The sequence below is a fragment of the Cylas formicarius genome, unplaced genomic scaffold, assembly GCF_029955315.1.
Source record: "Cylas formicarius isolate icCylForm1 unplaced genomic scaffold, icCylForm1.1 PGA_scaffold_7__23_contigs__length_41026272, whole genome shotgun sequence".
NCBI classification, from domain to species: Eukaryota; Metazoa; Arthropoda; class Insecta; order Coleoptera; family Brentidae; genus Cylas; species Cylas formicarius.
The window spans coordinates 27,670,985-27,693,002 of NW_026844352.1; the positions used below are offsets into that span (position 1 = coordinate 27,670,985).

At 33.9% G+C, this 22,018-nt stretch overlaps 4 protein-coding genes and 1 long non-coding RNA gene across 5 annotated transcripts in view; 1 reads left to right on the plus strand and 4 right to left on the minus strand.

Annotated features, from left to right (window-relative positions):
- Nucleotides 1–5,562, minus strand: part of LOC132705106 (dynein axonemal heavy chain 12) — a 32,740-nt gene extending 27,178 nt beyond the window's left edge. The window contains exons 1-13 of the mRNA XM_060675539.1: nt 5,230–5,562; nt 3,375–4,251; nt 2,752–3,045; nt 2,425–2,703; nt 2,142–2,364; nt 1,949–2,071; nt 1,733–1,898; nt 1,546–1,673; nt 1,357–1,492; nt 1,059–1,283; nt 521–1,006; nt 273–467; nt 47–221 (exon numbers count right to left, since the gene is read on the minus strand). Coding sequence (XP_060531522.1) covers nt 47–221; nt 273–467; nt 521–1,006; nt 1,059–1,283; nt 1,357–1,492; nt 1,546–1,673; nt 1,733–1,898; nt 1,949–2,071; nt 2,142–2,364; nt 2,425–2,703; nt 2,752–3,045; nt 3,375–4,251; nt 5,230–5,562 — 3,640 coding nt within the window. The remainder of the gene's footprint in view (nt 1–46; nt 222–272; nt 468–520; nt 1,007–1,058; nt 1,284–1,356; nt 1,493–1,545; nt 1,674–1,732; nt 1,899–1,948; nt 2,072–2,141; nt 2,365–2,424; nt 2,704–2,751; nt 3,046–3,374; nt 4,252–5,229) is intronic.
- A 1,061-nt stretch (nt 5,563–6,623) lies between these two features.
- LOC132705107 (uncharacterized) lies at nt 6,624–9,665 on the minus strand. Its single transcript, XM_060675541.1, has 6 exons — nt 9,310–9,665; nt 8,914–9,253; nt 8,327–8,487; nt 7,685–8,013; nt 7,050–7,202; nt 6,624–6,942 (listed from the first exon to the last, which is right to left on the minus strand). Exons 1-6 carry the CDS (start codon nt 9,406–9,408, stop codon nt 6,624–6,626), a joined length of 1,401 nt encoding a protein of 466 aa, XP_060531524.1. The 5' UTR covers nt 9,409–9,665.
- Nucleotides 9,666–13,005: 3,340 nt separating this feature from the next.
- On the plus strand, nt 13,006–14,544 carry LOC132704967 (LIRP-like). The gene is made up of 3 exons (XM_060675331.1): nt 13,006–13,031; nt 13,290–13,455; nt 14,069–14,544. Exons 1-3 carry the CDS (start codon nt 13,029–13,031, stop codon nt 14,278–14,280), a joined length of 381 nt encoding a protein of 126 aa, XP_060531314.1. The 5' UTR covers nt 13,006–13,028; the 3' UTR covers nt 14,281–14,544.
- A 3,676-nt stretch (nt 14,545–18,220) lies between these two features.
- Nucleotides 18,221–19,232, minus strand: LOC132705542 (uncharacterized). Its single transcript, XR_009619452.1, has 3 exons — nt 19,114–19,232; nt 18,401–18,584; nt 18,221–18,347 (listed from the first exon to the last, which is right to left on the minus strand). It is a non-coding gene; the product is annotated as an uncharacterized LOC132705542 (long non-coding RNA).
- A 2,175-nt stretch (nt 19,233–21,407) lies between these two features.
- LOC132705482 (mitochondrial import inner membrane translocase subunit Tim8) lies at nt 21,408–21,912 on the minus strand. The gene is made up of 2 exons (XM_060676079.1): nt 21,704–21,912; nt 21,408–21,652 (listed from the first exon to the last, which is right to left on the minus strand). The coding sequence occupies exons 1-2, from the start codon at nt 21,818–21,820 to the stop codon at nt 21,482–21,484; spliced, it is 288 nt and encodes a 95-aa protein (XP_060532062.1). The 5' UTR covers nt 21,821–21,912; the 3' UTR covers nt 21,408–21,481.
- Between the last annotated feature and the right edge of the window lie 106 nt (nt 21,913–22,018).

Consider the following 22,018-nt stretch of genomic DNA (forward strand, 5'->3'; position numbering starts at 1 on the left):
CGTTTGAGTTATATTGTATACAACGGGGCTGTCATCTATTTAGTACCTAAATACTCGTATGCGTATTTTACAGTGGCGTTTATTAATCGAACCAATGCCTCATCATCTTCGAGATAGTACCTCAGCTGTGCCAACCATTTAAAGTCTCTCTCGTGCTCGACATTTCTTTTTAATAGTTCTTCAACGACGTCCTTCGCGTGTACGTCTATAACTATTAATGCCTGAAAATTCTTATAATGTTTTCATATAAGATTATGTTAATTCGATTTTACTTTGATGGTGATCCTAGTCAGATTAGTTAAAGTCGGATCTCTAATGAGGTTTACAATATCGTTCAAAGAAGTGGTCAAGTTTTCGAAGAACACACCGAGGGACAAATTCTCCTCGTAATTTAATGCCTTGTGCACGTTCAATGTCCAGTGCATTTGGGAAACCGCCAAAACAATCTGGCCGGGCCATTTTTTCACCTAAATAGTAAAGTTTAACATAACATCCTGGGTCACATTGCAGATAAACAAACCCACTGAATCCTAGGAGTCACGTAATAGCTTTTAAAGCTTTTAAGAATTTGATCCCTCACAGAGGCAATCATTTGCTCTTCGACTTGTACCAACCATTTCTCGACACTCCCTCTGGCCTCTTTTGTGTTCACCGCATGCCTGAAGGTTATCTTCTCGGACTCTTGACTGTACATTGCGAGAATTTGCAATGTGTCGTCAAAATGCAGCACGTTTATTGCTTCAAAACATTTCCTAAGATGTGGTTGAACCCTAAGGGGGTCCTTTGTTTCGGACAGGATCTCGAGCATTTCGTCGTTCGATAGAAAAAAGAATCTGGGAAAATACAGTCTCTTCTTCTCTAAATAAGCCGTCACGCCTTCGTTGATTTTTTCAAGCAGCTCGTTGCAGTGGTGCATCACTTCCAAAATTCCCTCCGCTCCCGCCACTTTAAAAACTCTCGAATCTCGATAGACTAACTCCATGTAACGTTTGTAAGTGTCGTTTACCTGAAAGAATGATTTTTAACTTTCAAATGGTCTGTCAACGAAATCGATATACCTCTCTAAACAAAGCTCCTTCTTCTGGCATCTGGGCCACGATATCCTTAGATGAGAATATCGGCAGGAGGTACAACCATTGGGACTGAACTTTTCCCCATTCCTCCAAAGTGAGGTTTATTCTCAACAATTTGTCATAAAAAGCTCTGACTTCTTGTTCATACGGTTTTACAAAAATTGATCCTCGCATTGTCAATGCTTTAAGAATATGCTCGTCAAGAATGACCTGGGATTGTTTACAAATATAATTAACATAAACAACTAAAAATAATGCCCCAAGTAGTCAAGAAAAACTTCACCTGAATGTCATCCAATTGCATCAGAATCATCATTCCAGTGTCTTTAAATGTTCCTATTTTGAAGAATATATCGTCCCATTCTTGCTTCATTTTCGTCAGATTTCTTAAAAGTTCTCTTTCTTTGGTAGCTCCGGAACTATCACAAATTAAAAAATCGACTAAAGACATACACGCTTATGTGTTACCAACCTTATGACGTCATATTTGTCCAAATCCGGCTCCAATCTCATTAAGGTCAATTTCCTCAATGAAGTACCAGCGTTAGGAGTTAAATCGAAACCAGCAATGTGCGACATCTCTTTCCAGTGGCGCTTCATCTACTCAAAAACCATAACTCAATCACATCGAGAATCATCATTGTAAACAAAACACCAACCAAAGCATCGTTGCACATTATTCGCATCAAGGTCATCGCGGGCCTAAAGTCCTTTAATGTTTGGATAGCTAGAGATGTCAATTTTAAGGAAGCAGGCCAAGCATACAAATCGGGATCATCAACTGTTCCGAAAAACCGTAATTGGGAACTTTCGTTATGCGTTTGTCTGGAAAAAGTGAGCTGTACCACGTTCCTAGCGTCACCTAAAGTGCCAACCTCAACTTTACTCTATAAGTTTTTTGAATTTTCAATAACTCTTTCATGAAGTCTTCAACTTTTCGCTCTGTCTCTTCGTAGTTCAGGAATTCAAAAGGCCCATCCAAACATACGTCTATATGCCTGAAATATGACTGACTGATTCATCTAGCTTATAAAATTTAATTAAAACTAATTTGGCATTGAAAAATACCTTTGAATGTAGACACAGACTTTGATTAAATGGAAAAATGGATAGATCCAATTTTCTACCTCTTCGACGTTTTTGAAAGGAGATATCCTAAAACCCAAACACTCTTGTTCCTTGACGATCCAAGCAATTTCATTTCTCAAGTCCCTCAGCACAACCATGTGACATTTTAGTTTGTTCACATAGTCTCTACACTGAATGTAGTCGTCCATATCATCCAAATTTGCTTCAGTGGAATTATTAAAAAAAATAACACGCCATCTTCTTGAGTTATCAAATAACTTACCTAGCATAGGTGTCAATTTTTCTATCGAGTTATTCACATGATTCACGGCTGCTTGTACTTCTTCCTCGTGTTCGAACTTGAGCTGCTCGTACATAATGGAGTTGGCTTCCAAAATAGATTCGATTCTATGCAGCCACCCCACTGTTTCGGAATTCAGATCCACGTGATCTTTGGAGAGATCTCCGAACTCGATCAATTTAGTCAAATTATTTAACATGTTTTGTATTTTGTCCCTGCTCTGAGGCAAAAGGACGGTCTTCGCCCAAATCATGTATTTTCCTGTCGACAATTTCAAACGTATTTTTATTAATTAAACTTCTGGATTACCTTGCTCAATCAAATCTTCGGTTGTCGATGGCTTGATCAATGCGTATTCTTTAAGCTTCTCGAAACTATCGCAGATATCTTCATTCTCTCTAATGTATAAACCACACAATTCGGAAAATATTGTTTCAATTATGGAAGATACGGATTCTTTCATAGTAATAACGTATTCGGAAAGAATTAACTGTCCCATAGCGAAATATTCGCTGCTCAACATACTGCTTGCTTTTCTTATATATTGCTGGTAATGTCTGATTTGTTCACAGCCCTTGCGGAATTGCGTATAAATATCCACATCTTCGTATTTGCTTTCGACTCCTGCAACGAGCTTGGACTAGATTGATAAAATAAATGAAAAATGAAAAATAAATGAACTCACCCAACAAGAATTACGTATTAACGTACAAGGTGATTATCGGTAAGTTATTACCGTGCCCCCAAAACGTTCAAGTTCGAAAGAAATAAAAGAAAATAGATTAACAATTTACATGGTGAAATGAAGTGAAAACAGGAATACACCGCTCAGCCATATGCATGAGAATTTAAAAAAAAGCCACTAAGAAACCGCAAACAGCCGATCAAAAGATTAAACACAACAAACATTACAATTTTTTTGGAGACTTTACCTGCAATTCTAATATCGCTGTAAATTTCGCTGAAATCGTCATCGAGTTTCCGCACGTAAGCTGTTATCGGCTCATACAATCTCCTGATATTGGCCGCCACCTTCTCCAAAGCTTGATTAACGTATTCCTCGGTTATGAAAATTCGAATGATCCTGCTGGGGTAATTACGCTTCTTGAAGTACTCCAGCGCCATATATTTGTTCGAGCATTCTACCAATTTATTTATGAATATTGTGTAAATAAGAACCAAATCTGTGTCGGTCGGCTGAAGGACTAAATTTTCTTTATAGTGGATGGACAGCTTTAAATAGGGGACTAACTTTTCGCTTGCGGTAGCGTCGATAATGTGTTCGATTGTTCTATAGAGTGCCTGACCTATGTGAACCGAGAGGAGACCGTCACACGCTTTGAACACCCTGTTAGAAACCGATGGATGTAATTTCGTGGTGTACCGCCCAACAATTTCCACCACCCTGTCGTGTAATTTTTTGACAGCGGTTTGTGAATCTTCGACGAATTTCATAAAAACCGCATCGAGTTCTTTTATGTCGTAAGGTTTGTTTCTCAAGTTGCTGATCGTGCAAAGCGTACGAGGAAGGCAAACTACGCATTCGTCCAAAATTTTTCTGATAATGTGATGGTGGAGGACCCACTTGGTCAGTAGTTCATCGCGAACCAGCAAGTAGTTGCCGTAATTTTTAGATCTGCCCAAAAACTTGTATGGCTCTATTATAATTCGTTTTTCATTCTTTGACAAGGGCTTCACTTTCAAATTAACGCCGGCTGTGTGAGTCACTGATAAGAAATGCGCTTTCGCTTCAGCTATAGCAGTTTCCACTAATTTCGGAAACTTCTTTTCTAGGTTCTTCGCCTGGATCTAAAACCACAAACAAGAACACCGTTTACACAAAATAATCCTATGCCATATTTTAATGTAACTTAATTTTTGTTTTTCATCCATACGACGTATAATATAAACAGCTTGTGATGGATTTTCCATGATTTATTTCAGTTGCTCATGTTCTACGCTAAGAAAAGCCAACGCTGTGTGATGCACTAAATAGCAAATCCCTTTCAAATAACTCTAACTCTCAAATCGTAAGGATCGCAAAATCACCAATAAAAAACAACCAAATTCATCTTTTGAATACGAAATGTAATAAATTCCAAAGCATAAAATGCGCAAATGGAAAATCATGTGCTTTTAAAATATCGCAATTAAAATAGACTTGGCATCTTATACAAAGCAGCCAAATCCAGATATATCTAATAATGGGAAAAACAATATACAATTAACTGTTTCTTTATTCATTTCATTTTGCTTTTAACATTTTGCGTGGAATTTGTCATTCGTTGAATTATTAATCAATAAAAGAACAATAACTTCTAAACAAAGCAAATGCATTGCAAACCCACATTTTTGTAAAATTTTCATACCAGATATATTTTTTGGCAACTTGCGAATAATTAAATTTGGTTTCCTAGTGGCATATTTAGTGAATATTGATTTTCAAAATAAATTTTTGCCTCTTTAGGAAAATATAGAGTGAAAACATTTAGCTTCTATTTTGTTGGTTTTACATTTAGCAATAGTTCCAAAAAATTGATGCATTAACTAAGGAAAATTTCGTCAAATAACTACATTTCGTCATTTAATATTTTGGTAAAGGTGAAGAAAAATAATTTGAAGCAATACTTTATTTTGGTGATATGAATTGTCAGGTTCATTCTATATGCAAGTGATACGCCTTCAAATTCTCCTGTATAGACTACTTAAAAATAATTTCAATAGATACTAAAATAAAGTAAACAAATTATTTTACATTTATTTTAAGCCTAATTCTACAGTATTTACCTTCTTTCTAATGCAAAGTTCTTGAAAATGTGACATCGCCGTAAAAGGACATTCGTCACTAAATCTCCGCAACTTCTTGTGAGCGTCTTGGCATTTAGGAATTTCGGGACACAAAGGCACTAACCTTTTTTTGTATTCTTTTGATTTTGTTTTCTCTGCAAATTCCATCAAATATTGCTTACTGCTCTTTCCTAATTTGTACTTTTTCAGTAAATCATGTGGCAACTGAATCGATAACAGTTCGTCTAAAACGAACTTTTCCTTATCACGTCTTGCATCTAATCGACACTGTTTAATTATGCTTTTTGCCTCTGAGGTGGGATTCTTATTCATTTTTAAGTTTATTTTATATTCAAGAATTCTTGTATCTACATTTGTCAAACAATGACATTATAATGACATTATTTTAAAATGGTGGGATGAAAAAACATCGATAAATCAATTTCAAAACGAACGAAAGTGCTTAAATGCAAGCTTCGAATTGTACAGTGGGCAAATTTGGAAGTCTCTAAAGAAAAATGTACTAATTAGGGGTACAAAGGTATCAATTTAAGACATCAGTTTCATTAAACCCTGTCACCAGCCACTTGGAAAGTTTTCGGTACTTTAGTCACGAGCTGCGAGCGATCAGCACTCAATGAATGTGTAAATGCTGTTTTGACTAAAAATACCCAATAACCAATTTTTGTAGAAACAATATTGCATAATATTTTAATAATATTTCAAAGCCACCAATACCAATTTTAAATACGCTATTAATTTTTCAATTTTAACTAATGCGAAAAGGGCATTACCAAGTTCAAACTTTTAAATGCCTTGTAATGGGGCATTACTTTTAAAGTTTATTACGTAATGGATATTTAGATTTTTAATGCTTCCGAATATAAAATTAGTGATGAAATCAAATGTTCGAAATATCACTTTGGCACAAAAATAATGCTGAGATGAAAACAAAGAAAACAATTTAAAACATTTTTTTATTTTCTAGGGACTAATAACCAAGTTACTCCACTATTCACAAGAACAATGTAATTCCAACTCAAACTCCTAAATTATTTTTTAACATTTTAGAAATTTCTTATGATCTGATATATTGATATATAATTTGGAATAATTCTGGTTAAACAACCTTTACTGTTTTGTGAATAAGTAACAATCAATAGAATTTTTCCGTGATTCAGAAAACCGTAAGCATCTATAAGCAGATATTTAAACCTTGCTGACTTTAAGCTAGTAAGGATATGGGTGGAGCATGATTCACTATAACTTTTAAGGCAAAATAAAGCGCATGTTATTTTACTAGCATTCATTTTATATTTATAATAAGCATGTATAATTCGACAATATTTGTATAAAGTACTTAATGGTTATCCTTATAGAGATAGTCAGTGACATTAACAGTTGACTTTGCTTTTTTTTCCGACTTTTATTTTTTCGCACTTACAATGCGGGTTACTTTCGCACCCTCCTGTGTTGACTTCCACGATTCTGATTGCCCTCAAAAGCACGGAAAACTCGCGCATAAAATAGCCAACGCCTTCGGCCAAAGGATGACAAAGATCCTTAACAGATGTGGCAACGTTGTAAAAAAATATCAAGATCGGTTGGATAATCCCGTTAAACAAAGTAGCTAAAAATGGTTTGAAGAAGTAATCGGACGACAACTGCATTAATCCTATGGTGAGCGGGCGTAATATACTGTACAAAACAAATCTGGAATAAATATAAGATGTAATTAAATCAAACCGTCACTGTTATCGACTATTTTAAAAATATATAACTAAAAAGCGATGTTATTAATATAATAACACGAAAATTACCGAAAGAGTTGAAGAGCGAAAGAAGTGCAGAAAGAAAATCCAATATGGACGGTGCCAAAAATCTCCGCCCAAAATTTTGTCGCTTGTTTTTCCGTCTTCTCCGAGAGGGCTTCTGTGCACACCAACGGCGGATAATCTGTAGTCTGAAAATGCCTACAATGGTAATCACAATTATTACATTCACAAACATTATCGCAAATATTTCATTCATTCGATTCATTTTGTGGAAAAAACTTCTGTTTGTCTTTTGGGGTACAAGTTTTTTCAATTGGATTTTCTAAGAAACGATTTCAGATATCTTCCTTCCAAATTTATATGGCGTGCTTTTAAAGGAAAAAAATCATTTCCCACGAATCTGAGCCGCTTCAAACATGTTTTCGAAGATTTTACAGCACGGCTTGAATTATGACGTTTATGAAGTTTTGCCAAAAAAGGTACTCAAAAACTAACGGTCGTAGAAAAAGTATGGTATGCAACAGGTTTGGTACACTTTTTAATTTTTTCGCTCAGCTCGTGTCAAATCAACTGGTGACTCAAATGCCAGTTACCACACTTGTTAAATTGTTAAACTTTCGATATTAGATTGTACAAATATTTTTAAAAACATTTATCAAGTCCAATTTTCAGACACTTACGTTGAATTTCCATGATCGAAGTAATAAACGTCCACCCTAGTTTTGCCTTGGGTATCCAAATAAGTCGTCTTCCCGGCGGTTTTTTTAAAATCAAATGGGGCTTTCTCGCAGCACGTGTCCGTTTTGTCGGTCTCAAAATACTCGTCTTCCCGGCAAGGAATTTTTTGCAAATTTTCGTGCATGTAGCGATCATGATCGAAAGCATATGTTTGGCTCCTTCTTTCCTTGGATGTAAAATAAGACCCTTTGTCGCCTTTCGTCGTCGATTCGCGCACTTTGTGTTTATCCTTCTTCGGAAGATTAGCGTCGACCAATTCAAAAATTACACGCTATAAGAATTACAAATTACCATTTTACCCTAATGCTGATGATATTTTGGTAAACTGAGGTGAAAAACTAGATTGAAAAAAATTAATTATTAAATCGTAACATTGGATGACGCGTTGGTTTATTTTTTTTGCACACATTTACATCAAATTCGTCGATAACAAGTCCAAACGATTCACCCATTCAAAAACATGGATATTATTCTAGAAAACAATTGGAGAATAACAATCGAAATACTTAAAGTTAGTCCTTAAAAAACTCACAAATGAATTGTTCACTATAATTAAATTAATTTAATAATTAAAATAAGATTACCCTGGGCGGACTTTTGTCATCCTTCCTGCTTCGCTTAACGTCCATCTTGTAGTACTCGCAATTGTTTTTATCATATTTATGGTTATAACCAGAAACAATATTTTTTAGCCAATTCATTACCGAACTCCTCACAACTTGGCACTCTTTCGCGGTTCGATCGTCTAAAATTACAATAAAAATGTTCGAATGACAAGCAAAGCAGATGAATGTTTTTGAAAAATTGCTTTTAAAATCGCCTTCCAAAGATAAGATTCTATGGGTAAAAATATGGTCCGTTTCTTAAATATTCAAACTCTCATGGAACATTTCATGTAAGTGTTTAAACCGTTATTAGATTACAGAAGTAAAAATTGACGCGAATCAGGCCATTTTGGATCAACATTTTTTTCATGGTGGCTTTTAAAGTTCCTATATTATCAGTATAGGCAGAGAATCTATATGTTTAGGAGCTATATGGTTAAAAATAATTCCACTGTAAAAAATTTGTAGTTTTTACGCATTCTCTATTTTATTAATCTCATCTTACTAAACCCTGTGGATAAGTACGCGGATGGACTTATGACATTACCAACTTAATAACCTCTTACCCTTTTCACCAGAAACAAATCGCCGCTCACTCGTAGCACCTCGCGGTACCCGTACGTCTCTGGCAAAAGAAGGTCCCATGTTTGAGACACCAGCGTGTACAAGCGTGGCCATTTGGGGGCAGAGACATTCCGAATTGATGCAAACGTTAGCTGGCAGTAGCGGTGGAGGGCAAATGTAGTCCGATATATGATCCAATGAAAAACATCGGCCTTCCACATCGGTGCTCCTTATGGTCGCGTCAGCCAATACCGATAGGTTCGTATCGTCTCTGGAAATATCAGGGGCGTCCGTTTTGTCGGAATCGTCAACATTACAGTCACATTTTTCTTTAAATTTCGGCTACGAGTATAATATAAATTAACAGAGGTTTCTTTATTAGTGGATAAATTAAGTACCAAGGAAGACACTTTAGAGTTACTAAAAATCGATTCCTCGTTATCAGCGTCGCTGCTAGCATTAAAGCTGCTAAACCTCTGCGTTAATGACGGTGCCATAATATCGATTATAGTTTGTACTTCTTGTTTTAACTTGCTTGGAGAACGCCATGCACTATCCGATTCTACAAGACCACTAAGTTCAGTAAAAATCAATACAAATCGCTCTGTCACCCGAGGGAGTTGTTTCTGTGTCTTGATTTGGAATGATTTGGTTCGTGCTGATGCCCTTATTTTCAGTCATCGTTTAAAATTACTCTATTAAATACATACTCTATTAAATAAATTGTATAGGAGCAATTTTCCAAAGTTGTCACATTGACAGTGACACTGTATGACGTTTAAATATGGTTAACAATTTGCAGCAGCCATTTAATGTTTTTAATTTCCTGCTTTTTTTCGTCTGGAAATTTTCACATCCACCTCAGTAGAGAATTCTTAGTGGTTATGATTTTCATATGGAAATGTTCTGACCGAATTTTAAATTTTGATCTTTTTTTGTCCCGTCTTGAATCTTTGACTAGGTGAAGTGTTTTGTCCAATGATACGTATGGTCTGTTCATAGATATCAGAAAGTGACCAATTGCTTTGGAAGGGGATTATCCAAGGGTGGTCATTAACGTACAATGCAACAAGGTTATTACCTAAAGTTTTGGAATTTAAATTCAGGTAAAATTGTGGTCCGTAATAGAAAATAGTTTTATACCTACCTGTGTTTAATATTGTTTGGTTTGGTATACTACTTAGTTTAAGTTTATGAGTAGTCATTCTTATTTCGTGTGTTGAATCGTGTGCAAATTATGCAAAATATGTGTGAGTCTAGTGTATCTCAGGAGATGCTCCCGTCCAAATGTAGAAAACACTATTCTATTGAGACTAAGGAGTTATAAATAATGTTTATTAGACTTTCATTGAACGTGGTGCCAGCAAACAAGCATCTTTAGAAGAAATGTTATCCAAAAGTGGAGTTTAATTATATTAATAATAATTAATTAAATATTATTTCATATTACATTTTAATTGCTAGTTACACGAATAAATAAAATTTCAAAAATCTTGAAATTAAATAGGCGAATTTCAACTTCACTTTTTTTGTATTATAGATATAACATATGTCATACAGCAAGCTGCTGGTAAAAAACGGTAAATTCAATCATGTTTAATGCATCTAAGCAAAAATATTTAGTCTTATAAACGACGCCACCAAAAATAAAACTTCCTTTTCTTTGCAATAAGCAATTTAAAAAAAATGTCTTGAAAAAATAAAAAGAATATATCTACCATGTTATATGGTCCTTTTTTATTTCAAATTAACTCTTTTAATTACTTTGAGTAGTCTTTTCTGAATTATTGGAAAAGTTTTGCATTTTTTTATTGTATTGCATTATTTCATCTATCTTTAAAACACAGAACTGTGATCCTACTGTGATTGCGCGAAAATTTTGAGTATGACCTGCTATCGGCGAAATTTTTGGACATTTTCTTGCCTTTTCTACACCTTGCGAAGAACATAAAATTTATACATTTTGATAAGTAAAGTTTACTCTTGGAGACCTGGGGCCATAGAAGCACAACACCAACAGCTACCAATGAGTACCCTGTTTCGGTTATCGCCATTGTGTATTGCACAATTTAACCTATGGAATTATCTTTTCGGTCATAACCTTTTACACAGGGAATATTTCAAATCCAGCAAGCCTACAGTTCTCTTGCGTTTTCGAACACCATGCTAACCGTGCTTTGTGCTAACACAATTGAAATCCAGTGTTTAAGATTTTTCCAATATGAAGATATTTCTCATTACTGTTCTATTCAATCATTAATATATATTGTCAATTTTTTAATGTTTTTCTTTATCCCCTTTTAACATTAGCAGCTTCCGTGAATGTCTGTCTGGGTATATTCAAAATTTTTTATTAATGCAACAAGAGATTCAAGATTTTCCAAGATTTTCAAAGTTTCCAAAATTTAATTTAACTTACTAAATTTAATTTTACTTTTTATCTCAAATAAAAATGACATTAGAAATTATGCGCAATGGAAACAGTTTTGAAATGTAAACCAAGTAAATGAAGTCCGGAGTAAGATGCGGTAAAAGTCGCATAGTTTCATCTAGATTATTTAATTTATACTGAATATTCCGTTCACCTGGGGTAAATATCAGCTTGCCTATTTTAAATAGAACACCCTGTATATTAAAACACTTTAGTCTAATGAAATCTTGAATTTAATGTCAAAAATGATGTTTGCAGGCCCTAAAATAATTAACATTTTTCCTATCAAGGAATTTTAATTATTTAATTCTGGATTTATGCCTTGAGAAAGAGGGTCTATTGTCATATATTGACTGGATTTTTTTGGATTTAAAGTAATACATTGTGAGCCAAAAAGAAATTAAATTATAAAAAAGCAAAAAGTTTTTTTTTCAAATAAAGACCTATTCTTACAATTTTATCAGGTTTGGTATTAAAAATTAATGTGACTTTTTACAAGGTTGTGTATTCCAGAAATTTATTGCTTTTGAACTAATTGACAAATTAATGTTAATTTAATGGTTACGCAAGTTGCGTAGTAATTTATAATCAGAGATTTATATCAGAGATGTTTTAAATATTATACTTCTTTTTATACTTTAAAACTCCAAGCTCCCTAAAATCCCGTTCAATTTTTCCAAAAATTATGTTATCGTGAATTCTTCTTTATGGATATTTTTTTTTGATATTCTTTTGTTGTTAAGGTGATACTTTTGTTGTTATCAATTTAATAATTATATAGACCCAATCATTCGTTTTCTGAATACATTATCAGTTCTAATCAAATAACAAATCAATACCAGAGAACTCGTGCTAAACTGCCATATAAAGTGACGTTTCTGTGATTTTTAGTTATTTTGGAAACTACAAATTTCCGATAAAGACAACCTAATACAAATTTAAGTCACTTTAATTTTCAATGCCAAATCAAAAAAAAATTAAAAAATGCGCGCGAATTTTATTCTCTTTGCAACAATTGACTTTTTTTTTTTTGTAATTAAATTTTTATATCCATTCAATATATGACAGTAAGCCCCCTTCCACAAGCAATACAGGAACAGTTGTTAATTATTTTAGGGCCTGCAAGAGTAATTTTTGAGACAAAATTCGATATTCCAAAAAGCATTTAGCATTAGAAAAAAGATTTTCTAATGCTAAGGGTCAAGGAATTCCTATTTCTGTTACCTTGTACACTGTTTACAAACAATTGCAGGTGCATTTTGGAGTTAACAGATTTTTATTTACAAGTGATTCCTCACCCCATAACCAGTCTTAAATGATGTACCGGTGTAATTTTGAGCCGCTTATTGCTTAGAGACAAACAAAATTTATTAACGGCGCCGGACCACTGACAAACCAGTTCGCACCTTCTCAATATGGTAATATAATCGTTTCAAAAACGTCCCCTTGCCAGTTTTCGCGTCATGGAGATTGAGCTAATCAAGATCTCGTTCAAGGGCATTGTATCAACTCCTGCAACTTCATTAATAAACATTCTACAGACGCACGGGGAGATTCAGCTGATGGTGTAGGAATATTAATAGATATTGAATTAATCGAGTATGAAACGGAGGTCATATTGCGGTATAAAATACCGCACATATGCAGTTGGGCTCCAGTTCTTCTTTGCCAGCTGGTGGCGATAGAATGGTAAGTGATCACGACATACAAGATATTGGCGGTATGTTGGATAATCTAAAACTTTAATTTTAAAAGCAACTTACTACTTCAGAAACAAGCATAATAGAACAAAAATATTCTATCCACGCTGCCGTTAAATTCATTCGATTATTTCAAACCTAGTAAAATATTTTTCAACGAAAAACACTGTTTCGGATTAACATAAAAGTTTATTTATTATTTAGCTTGCATTCAGCCTTTTCTGATTAACAAATTGTTCAATTACAGATGAATGTCATCACAATTTTTGTATTACTCGCACACCTGACGACAAATATCTTGGGCTCTCCTTATCACCTAATGCACAAACGAGAGAAGTTCTGCGGCCCCAAATTGACTGAAATGATGACCCTGGTATGTGGAGGCATTTACAACTCACCTCAAAAAAAATCGCGTGAGTAACTTACTGGGAGTTTCGCTTCTTCTCATTTGCATGAACTCGTGTATATGGTATATAGGATATATAGGACGTGACATGTCCCCCATAGAACAGCAAGTGAAAAATAACAAAATTAAGCAGCAAACTTAAATGGTAAAAATGTAGTATTTTAAGTGAAAGTGATCTTTTGAAAAAAATTTAAAACGGGTAAAGATATTAGAATATTTAAGAGAAGAGATGAATAACAATGACACTTGTCATCTCAAAGAGTAGATAGTAGAATACCATATATCTCGAAAATGAGGTATTGAACGAATACGGTTTTATTATATTTATATTATATTATATTATTTATTATTTTAATAGAGCTTCTTTACAGGGTTATTTCTCATAAACAACCACAGAACTAAGTCATAAGGAAACTGTAATTGTAAAATTATTTTGTTTTGTGCTGTCTAACTCAGCAAAAAATTTGAAGTTTTCACAAGGAAAAATGAGCATTTAAATTGATATTTTAGTTTGAACTATAAGAGCAATCAATATAGTTTTAGTTTTCATTATATACAAGAATAGAATATATTTTTTTGGTATTACTAAATTCAAAATTAATTCAAAAACTTCGTTTCAGCGTTTGACTTATTCAGCGGCTACGCCGATTACTACGAAAATAACGAAAGCAGTGAAAACATGATACCCGATGAGGAGCCAGATTTTCCCTTTGTAAGAAAAGCACTAGCTAAATCGCTGTTGTCCAACCAAAAACGGGACGGTGGTATCGTGAACGAATGTTGTGAAAAATCGTGTACTCTGAAGGAAATGAGAATGTATTGTGGGAGATAACAAGCCACTTTCGACTACCGGAAATTGACCTGTTTAAAAACCGACTGCATTTTTATGAGCCTAATATGTTGAGTTTTGAGCAGTGCCAACGAAAACAAATTTTAATCGACATTGTGAGTTTATTTTGTGTCCGAACCGCGCCTGCATTAGTATAAAATTAAAAAAAAAGAGACGGTGTAGAAAGCAGAAAATCACACTGTTAAATTTTGTAACGCAAATATTACCAATAAACATGTTTGTTATATAAATATATATTTCATCACTCCTGGTATTTACTTGCCTATGGCTTTCATTAATTATATCTTCCGGTAACCGACTTAGGTACTAGTAATAAATTAACTATGCCGTATACGGCGCCGTACCTTCCTAGTTATAATCGTAGCTATAGAGTTCTCCAAACGATATACCGTTTTTACAGCCTTTTATGGATTTGACTTCGGATTGATTTTAAGACCCGCCTATTGTAGTATTGTTGTATTTTAAGAGTAGGTAAATTTTCTTTAGTGTGCTTTTTATAAATCTTCCTAAAACAGTCCCTACTTGAGGTAGCTCAAAAACATTAGAAAGCTTAAACTGATTTTCAATTTAAGGATTTAACATAAAGACTATAAAATATTTTTCTAGGAAACAATACAAAATCTTATGTAAGTAATTTATTTATAGTGGATGTTTTCCCAGTTTGCTATTGATAGATTTGTGGGGGTTGGTGAAATCGGTGTGTGCTGTCAGTTTTATGAAACACTATTTTCTTAGCCGCCGAAGCTTTGGAGTTATTTCTATTCTGTCTTGTGTTTTAATTAGTAATTACTAACTTATTGTTATTCAATTGTTCTTCAATAGTCAGTGTGCCATTTTTATTGAGGTATCATATACATTGAATTACAATTTATTTCTTGCAAATCATTCAATTTTGTTAGTCACTTGCGAGGTCCAGCGACGAAGAAGATGAGATTGTGGTCGATGACGTAATAATCATTGATGATTAACATTCTTCAAATTGAAATGGGTCAAAGACTCGGACACATTTGCAGGTTGCTGCCAAAATTATAATTTTATATGTGTTTCTGCTTCTGGGGAAAGCGGAGCCATAAAAGTAATGTCCCAGATGAATAAAGCACCGTATGCCACAGTAAATTGTGTCCAAGAAAGAAAAACGCCGAAAGATCGTGGGATCCCAAAAAGTCTACTTGACATGGTGCATGTGCGGAATAGTGAGACGTTTGATATATGATGCGTATCAGAACATTGACTGTTAAAAAGGGATTTTGCGTGCGTTCGTACGAAGAATTGGTTTTTATTACAAAACCATTAATAAAAGACAAGCTTTGATGGAATTAAGAAGAATTTCTGAGTGGAGGACAAGATATTTGAGAAAAATTTAAGAAAATCGTGCAAAAACATCGCCATCATATATTTAGATGAGACCTAGTTTGATAGCCACGATACCGTCAAGGAAGCTAGTTGGCGGAACTTAGCCATGGAGCGGGGATTCATAGTTGTTCGTCTTTCACCATATCACTGCAATTTTAATCCAATAGAACTGATATGGAGACAGCTAAAACCCAGTTTAAGAAGAAACAACACCTCGCCAAAATTTAGTTCTGGGGCAATACAATTAATTAGAAGCGAAGTAGAAAAAATATCTGCCTGTAGAACATGTCATCGACGAAGAAAATGTTTATAGAAGTCGACTGGGTCCAGAATTAATTATTAATGTGGGGGACCAATCCAGTGACGATAGTGATTAGTTTGATGCAGAATAACTTTTATTTATAAATATTGTAACATTGTTTTATAGCTAAATTTATTCCTTCAGTTATATTTATAATAAACATTTTAACGTAAGAATGGATTTTTCGCTTCACGGACTAATAATAATTTGTATGCACGCAGTACCGAAGTACGGTTCTGGAAAGTCAATGTGGAATTGCGAATCCATTTGTTAAGAGTTACAAAGAGAAACCCTAGCGAGGTAGGCCTACGATCATTTTTCTAAATACCGGATTATGTCGTAAAAAAGGTATAACGTTTGGAGAACTTTACCGGCGTAACCCATTCACTGAACAAACAAGATTTTTTTTATTTGGTTCGTTTCTTGATCATTTTCGTGACCTGTTACGTGTTTCAATTTATTTTCCGATTAATGAAATTTTTCGATTACAAAAAAACACTTTCAGCAAGTTGTGAAAATGAGGTCCAAAATCAAACAATGGCCGGAAACGTGTACCTAATTTTTATTACCACATAAAACATTATGTTAGATAAAGTAACACTCTCCAAAATCAACTCCACCAATATTATGCAAGACTGGCATCGACTCGTTTGAATTTATTCCACAGAGGAAACCCTATTTAATCAACGCATCTAAAAATACGTTGGTTAACGTATATCGTTGACTTGCCTAAATTAACGTTGTGCTGGAAAAAGTATAGAAACTTTCTCAAAATTTGTATTCTCACTGATTCAGTGTTAAAGAGTTCCTGGGAATGGATTCTAATACGCTGATCCCATCCCAATATGTTCATGGGGGTGCAGATATGGTGATTGGGATGGCTTTTAAAAATTAATCATTTTCTCTCTAACTTGGATGCGGGTTTCGGACCATCGTTCTGTTGTCATCGGTCTTCCTTTATCTCTTTATAGTGAAATAGTCTTTATAGTGAAATTGGTCAATTTCACCCTGTATTATAATTATTGGTCCTGTCCCAGATTGAAAAAAACATACCCAGACAATCATGTTTTTGGTACTTTGCCTTGAATCTTGCTCTAACCGGTCTTCTTTTATGTTACTATCAGCACTTTCAGAAACTGTATTACGTTTTCTCTTGATCAAGACAGATGAGCTATGGCAAACTCTATTCGGGACTTTCTATCCTTTTTTGAGGGAAGTGTTTTTTTAACAACAACTCTTATGTTCCGAAATTTCGTTTTTAATTTGTCTGGATGGTGTTCGGTGATCCAGTTTCGATACTCTTAAAATGTTTCATATTTTTGCAATATTTTCGTTACAATCCTTTCAGACTTATTTAAAGACTTTGCAATTACCGATTTTTTTCCCATTTTAAATCAATCTACAATTCTTTTCTGAAATAAGAGGAAAAATAAGGCCGCTGAGCACTACAGAATCAAGACCAAATAATTTAGAACACAAATTATAAAGTTTCCATATTTATTTCCATCCAGAAATCCCGTATCCCTTTCACACATTTCTTTATATTTGTTAAACGTGATAAAAAAGTCAATCATTAATGTGTATGGAAATTAAAAAAGCTCTAGTTCATTTCAAGCATCAATAATTATACATAAACATATAAACATTTTTATTATTTACCCAACTTTTGGCAAAATTCTTTAATTTTATTTTTTGTTCAGATCCGACACATTTTTAAAGAATATACAAATCGTCCAAAAATTTACCTGAAGTGAGCACAAAGGAAGTTCGAGAGAATCCTTAGTACATCGATTTAATAGTTAAAATACTTAATTTTTCAAATAAACTTCCACAGGCTACTGTAATACTATTTGCAACTGAACTTGCTGACGTTTCGCCAATCATCCTGTTGGCTTTTTTGTTCACAGTTTCAGTTTAGCTCTGAAGAAGCAAGTTAGCAAGTTGTTAGCAAGTTTGATCCATCAACAACCGACGCAGGAGAGAAGATTTGTTAGATAGCAACCTACCAAAACACTTTCCTCTAACTCCTTGGTTTTGTCTCATATTATATATAGAAATTGATATTATTAAAACCGTTTTAAGATTCGTCTGTAAAAACAAACAACCATCAGTTCGGGGAATATTTATTTTTCGCTAATAAATGCTTCTCTATAATGTTCACCACTCACAACAATGCAATAATTTGTGTAAAACTATTTGGATATGGTGCCGCAGTATTTGGCAAGAGTTTCCCGAGAACACGGTTGATGGCAGCACTCGTATATAACACCGGATCCTTTTCTAACTTTCCTATTGGTCATATATATGTCCATATTCGGTATCGCCCAGAATGGAAATAGATCGTCATAAGTAATACCTTCTTCGTATTGGTTGCCATAAGCAGAAATATCCCGAACTGAAAAGGCAAAATAGGTTGGGTTATGAATCGAAAATTTTGAGTCGATTTACCATTTTTTTTTGACACAGGAGTGTTGTAGATTCCGTTGCAAATTAGGCTAAGTGTGTTGCTCAATTTTTTTCCGCAAAACGTCTCCAATTTCATCATAGAATTTTGGTTTAAATATGGCGTCGATGATATTTGTGATACGTACAGACACAAAATTATTATAAGGAAAGCTAGAGTCCTATGCATCTAAAAATAAGTATATTGGCCTGTATTGTCTTTAATTATAGCTTCTGAACTATGGCATATTTTTTTTACCTAATAACTTGTTCATATACAGACGAAATCAAAATGAAATCTATCTTAAAATATATAGTTCTTATACCGTACAATGTCCTTCGCATTTACAGGCCGATTCAAATTGTGCTATGTTAAAAGTGTCAGAGCACTAACAAAGGAATTAAAAACCTATATTTTACAAATATTTTCGAAAATTCGAAGAGTCAGTGGCACGCAATCAGCAGCATTTGTTATTTCCATGAAGATAAAAAATACGTAGACGTTGTAAGAAACATAAATTATTTTTCAAATAATAAAATATGGGAAAGACAGTTGATCATACTTTGGCGCATGGATTTGAGAACCTTTAACAAAAAAAAACTCGAGTGAATGTGATTTGAGTGATTCCAGTAGAAAAATTGGCTAATGAGACTATTTGCAATTATTTGAAACAGCCTCTGCTACAGTACGGAAATCTACCAGCTAACAAGTCGCTTACCGTGTTTAACAACAACTACCCGAAATGGCACTAGGTAAATTCCTCAGACCCTTCATGATTTATAGTTTAATGCCTTGAATAGAAAATAATTAAATGGTTAATAAGTCAGCTACCTGTTTATCAATAGGACCTTCGAGACAAATTCAAAACACCACGTCGTCTTCACTAACGAAGCCACACTTCAGCGCCTCCCAAGTGATAAACAACTTTTAAAATAGACTACCTGCAAAAATTTAGGTGCGTAATTATTGCCCACGCAAAATGGGGGGTACAGGGATGATGATGACTTTTTTGTATTCGTATTCAGGGTCTCCACTAATTTACAGGAACTGTACTGTTATGTCGGCAAGTACCTATGAACAAATCAGGAAATATTTGTCAATTTTAAAGCTTGTTAAAAATTATTTCTTAAACGATAATGTTTTGCATTTTTTTAAATATTTATAACAAAGAGATTCGTATCGAAAAGGATAACATTAGCAGCATTCAAAAGAGAGATCGGACTTCGAAGTTAATACCGCCACCTTATTAGATGGGAAAAAAATGAAACCAGAATGGAAATAAAAAATAACCTTAGTACATATCGACTACTATCAGCAACTTTTTCTTCCCTACCAGATGGCGGTATTATATTTAAAATGCGACGATTGCAAAAGAGTGTAGTTCTTAAGATGCCCTAAGCAAAAACAAACTAAAAAATACGTGTCTGTATTTGTATTTATAAAGCTTAAAAAAAGTTGAACTTTTAATCTTTTTTTTTTCTCAAATCAACTGATTTCTGGATGACTACCACTGTAAATTTCGAAGATGTTTATAAATCACATTGTATTTCAGAAACTAAGAGAAAAAAGAGAAATTTTAAAATTTCTACTAATTTAATCGTAATTTTAGCTTCAAACTCGTCCCTATATGAATTAGTTGGGACCCTGTATACCGTAATTTGTTTGTAGTATTAACAGTTGATCAAGAGTCAATCGTACAAGCATGCTGATAGTACGTAAGTACTTTGAAATTCCGCTTGGTTTTCAAGAGTATATTATGTCACAATTTTGATTGACGCCATTTTATTCACGAGTAATAAACGAGTGATGAAAGAAGTTTATCAACGTGTGTTGCGTCCTATACTTTCCCTACGACCATTGGTTGTTGTATACATTTTTGCAAAACGGTACGAATACGTTCACTGAGTGACGTGCGACGTGACCATAAAAATCGACAAACGTGAAAATACGATGGCCAAAATCCACCCCCAAAAAACATCCGATTGCTCCCAAACACCGGAAACACCCGAAGTGAGTCGAGCGACAGTATTTAACAAAGCTGATGTCTTAAAACTGCGCACTTTTGAGCAGTGGATATTAAAAAAATACTTTTATATTATATACATAATATTTGAAGGCAACACATAGAATAATTGCAAAAAGGTTTCCACGATTTGTTAATGCGAAAAAAGCTACAATGTGCGATTTTCTAGTTTCGTTTTTTTCACATATCAGCTACAATACTTCTTTCTGTCTTTAACTTAACTTAAATGCTAGGTTTTCAACTTATTTTCAAAGCGTGACGCACTAAATTGTGGTGCCGCGACGGTAGGAATGGTCAGTATCATCAACTTCGTGAATTCTAACTAACCAAAGTTAATTCAATTTCTGCAAAGATTCATTTAATTTTATTTAAGTGAGTCACCACAAAATACGTTTTCTTGGTAATTTTTAATTTTATGTTGCTGCAAATTTCTAACGAGGAAAACTAATACAAGTGTTAGTGACTCCGAAAATATTTTATTATTGCTGAAATGAGCAGAATTTTTTTAGCCAAAACGGAAGGTTAGTTAAAATCCGCTTGGATGTTTTTATGGGATTTAACAGTTATTCAAGAACATAAAAAAGAGGAGAAAATGCAGTTATGACATTGCCAAATGTCTAAATCTTAAAACCTTTTCACATCGAATTCAAAACCATTTGAAAGCTCATATGAAAACGTAATGAATATAAATCGAAAACCAGTTTTGAAAACGATTTGAGTCACATGTATACGCAGTAAAAATATCGCCGATAAAGTTAAAATTTCATAAAAAAAATAAAAGAACCATATTTTAGAATATGTTATAAGAGAACTTCTAATAGGGTACACAAAGTCAACCACCAAGTAGGTTACAGATATTATTTAATAAATTTTTTGAGACTATTATATGGAGTTGGAATTATTTTTTGTTGTTTCTATTTTGATTTTAGACTTGAAAAAATTTACAATTGTTGATAATACTTGTGAAACACATCATAAAAATGACTATATAAATATTTTAACAAACCATTTATTAAACTAACAGTAGCTTCAATCAATTTCACACTAAACAGTTTTTGCGATGTTACATGCCTCCGCTCTTTTGCAGTAATTGCGCAAATCTATTGGTTATTAATAGAGACACATCAATAAAACGATCCACACAATTTGTTAAACAAGTCTCCGTGCGGCTATCCAGCTTATTAGAAGGTTTGTCGACACACTTTTCCCAACAGAAGTCATTGAATTCATGAATCTAAAAAGGGAAATAATTCAAACAGTACTCCCAGAAAGGGGCTATTCAAACCTGAGCATTAAATTGGGCTTTCTGTTTTTCTACCATTAAGAATTCTTGTAGGTCTTTGTCGCCAACTTTTGAGTCCAAACCGCCTGAAAATGACGGATCTCCAAAATCTGTTGTCATTTTATTTCGATAAATACTAAAACCTAAATGAAACTCTAACCAAAAAATCCTAAACAAATGTGATGGATCCGAAAGTCCAATCTTGTGCTATCACAGAGGCACAGAACAAAATTGCTGATTTTGGTCAGTCAGATATAATAAAAGTAGGGGTGTGGAGATTTGTTTTTTCTTCTCTGTAGAGACGCCGAACGAAATTTA

Excerpts from the sequence above, each read along its gene's own strand:
- LOC132705107 (XM_060675541.1), bottom strand. The coding sequence starts at position 9,408 with ATGGCACCGTCATTAACGCAGAGGTTTAGCAGCTTTAATGCTAGCAGC. Across the intron at positions 8,014-8,326 it reads ATGACAAAAGTCCGCCCAGG|CGTGTAATTTTTGAATTGGT; the intron begins GTAATCTTATTT and ends TAATTCTTATAG. Across the intron at positions 7,203-7,684 it reads TTCGATCATGGAAATTCAAC|GCATTTTCAGACTACAGATT; the intron begins GTAAGTGTCTGA and ends TTACCATTGTAG.
- LOC132704967 (XM_060675331.1), top strand. Across the intron at positions 13,456-14,068 it reads CTCACCTCAAAAAAAATCGC|CGTTTGACTTATTCAGCGGC; the intron begins GTGAGTAACTTA and ends ACTTCGTTTCAG.
- LOC132705482 (XM_060676079.1), bottom strand. The coding sequence starts at position 21,820 with ATGACAACAGATTTTGGAGATCCGTCATTTTCAGGCGGTTTGGACTCA. Across the intron at positions 21,653-21,703 it reads AAGCCCAATTTAATGCTCAG|ATTCATGAATTCAATGACTT; the intron begins GTTTGAATAGCC and ends TTCCCTTTTTAG.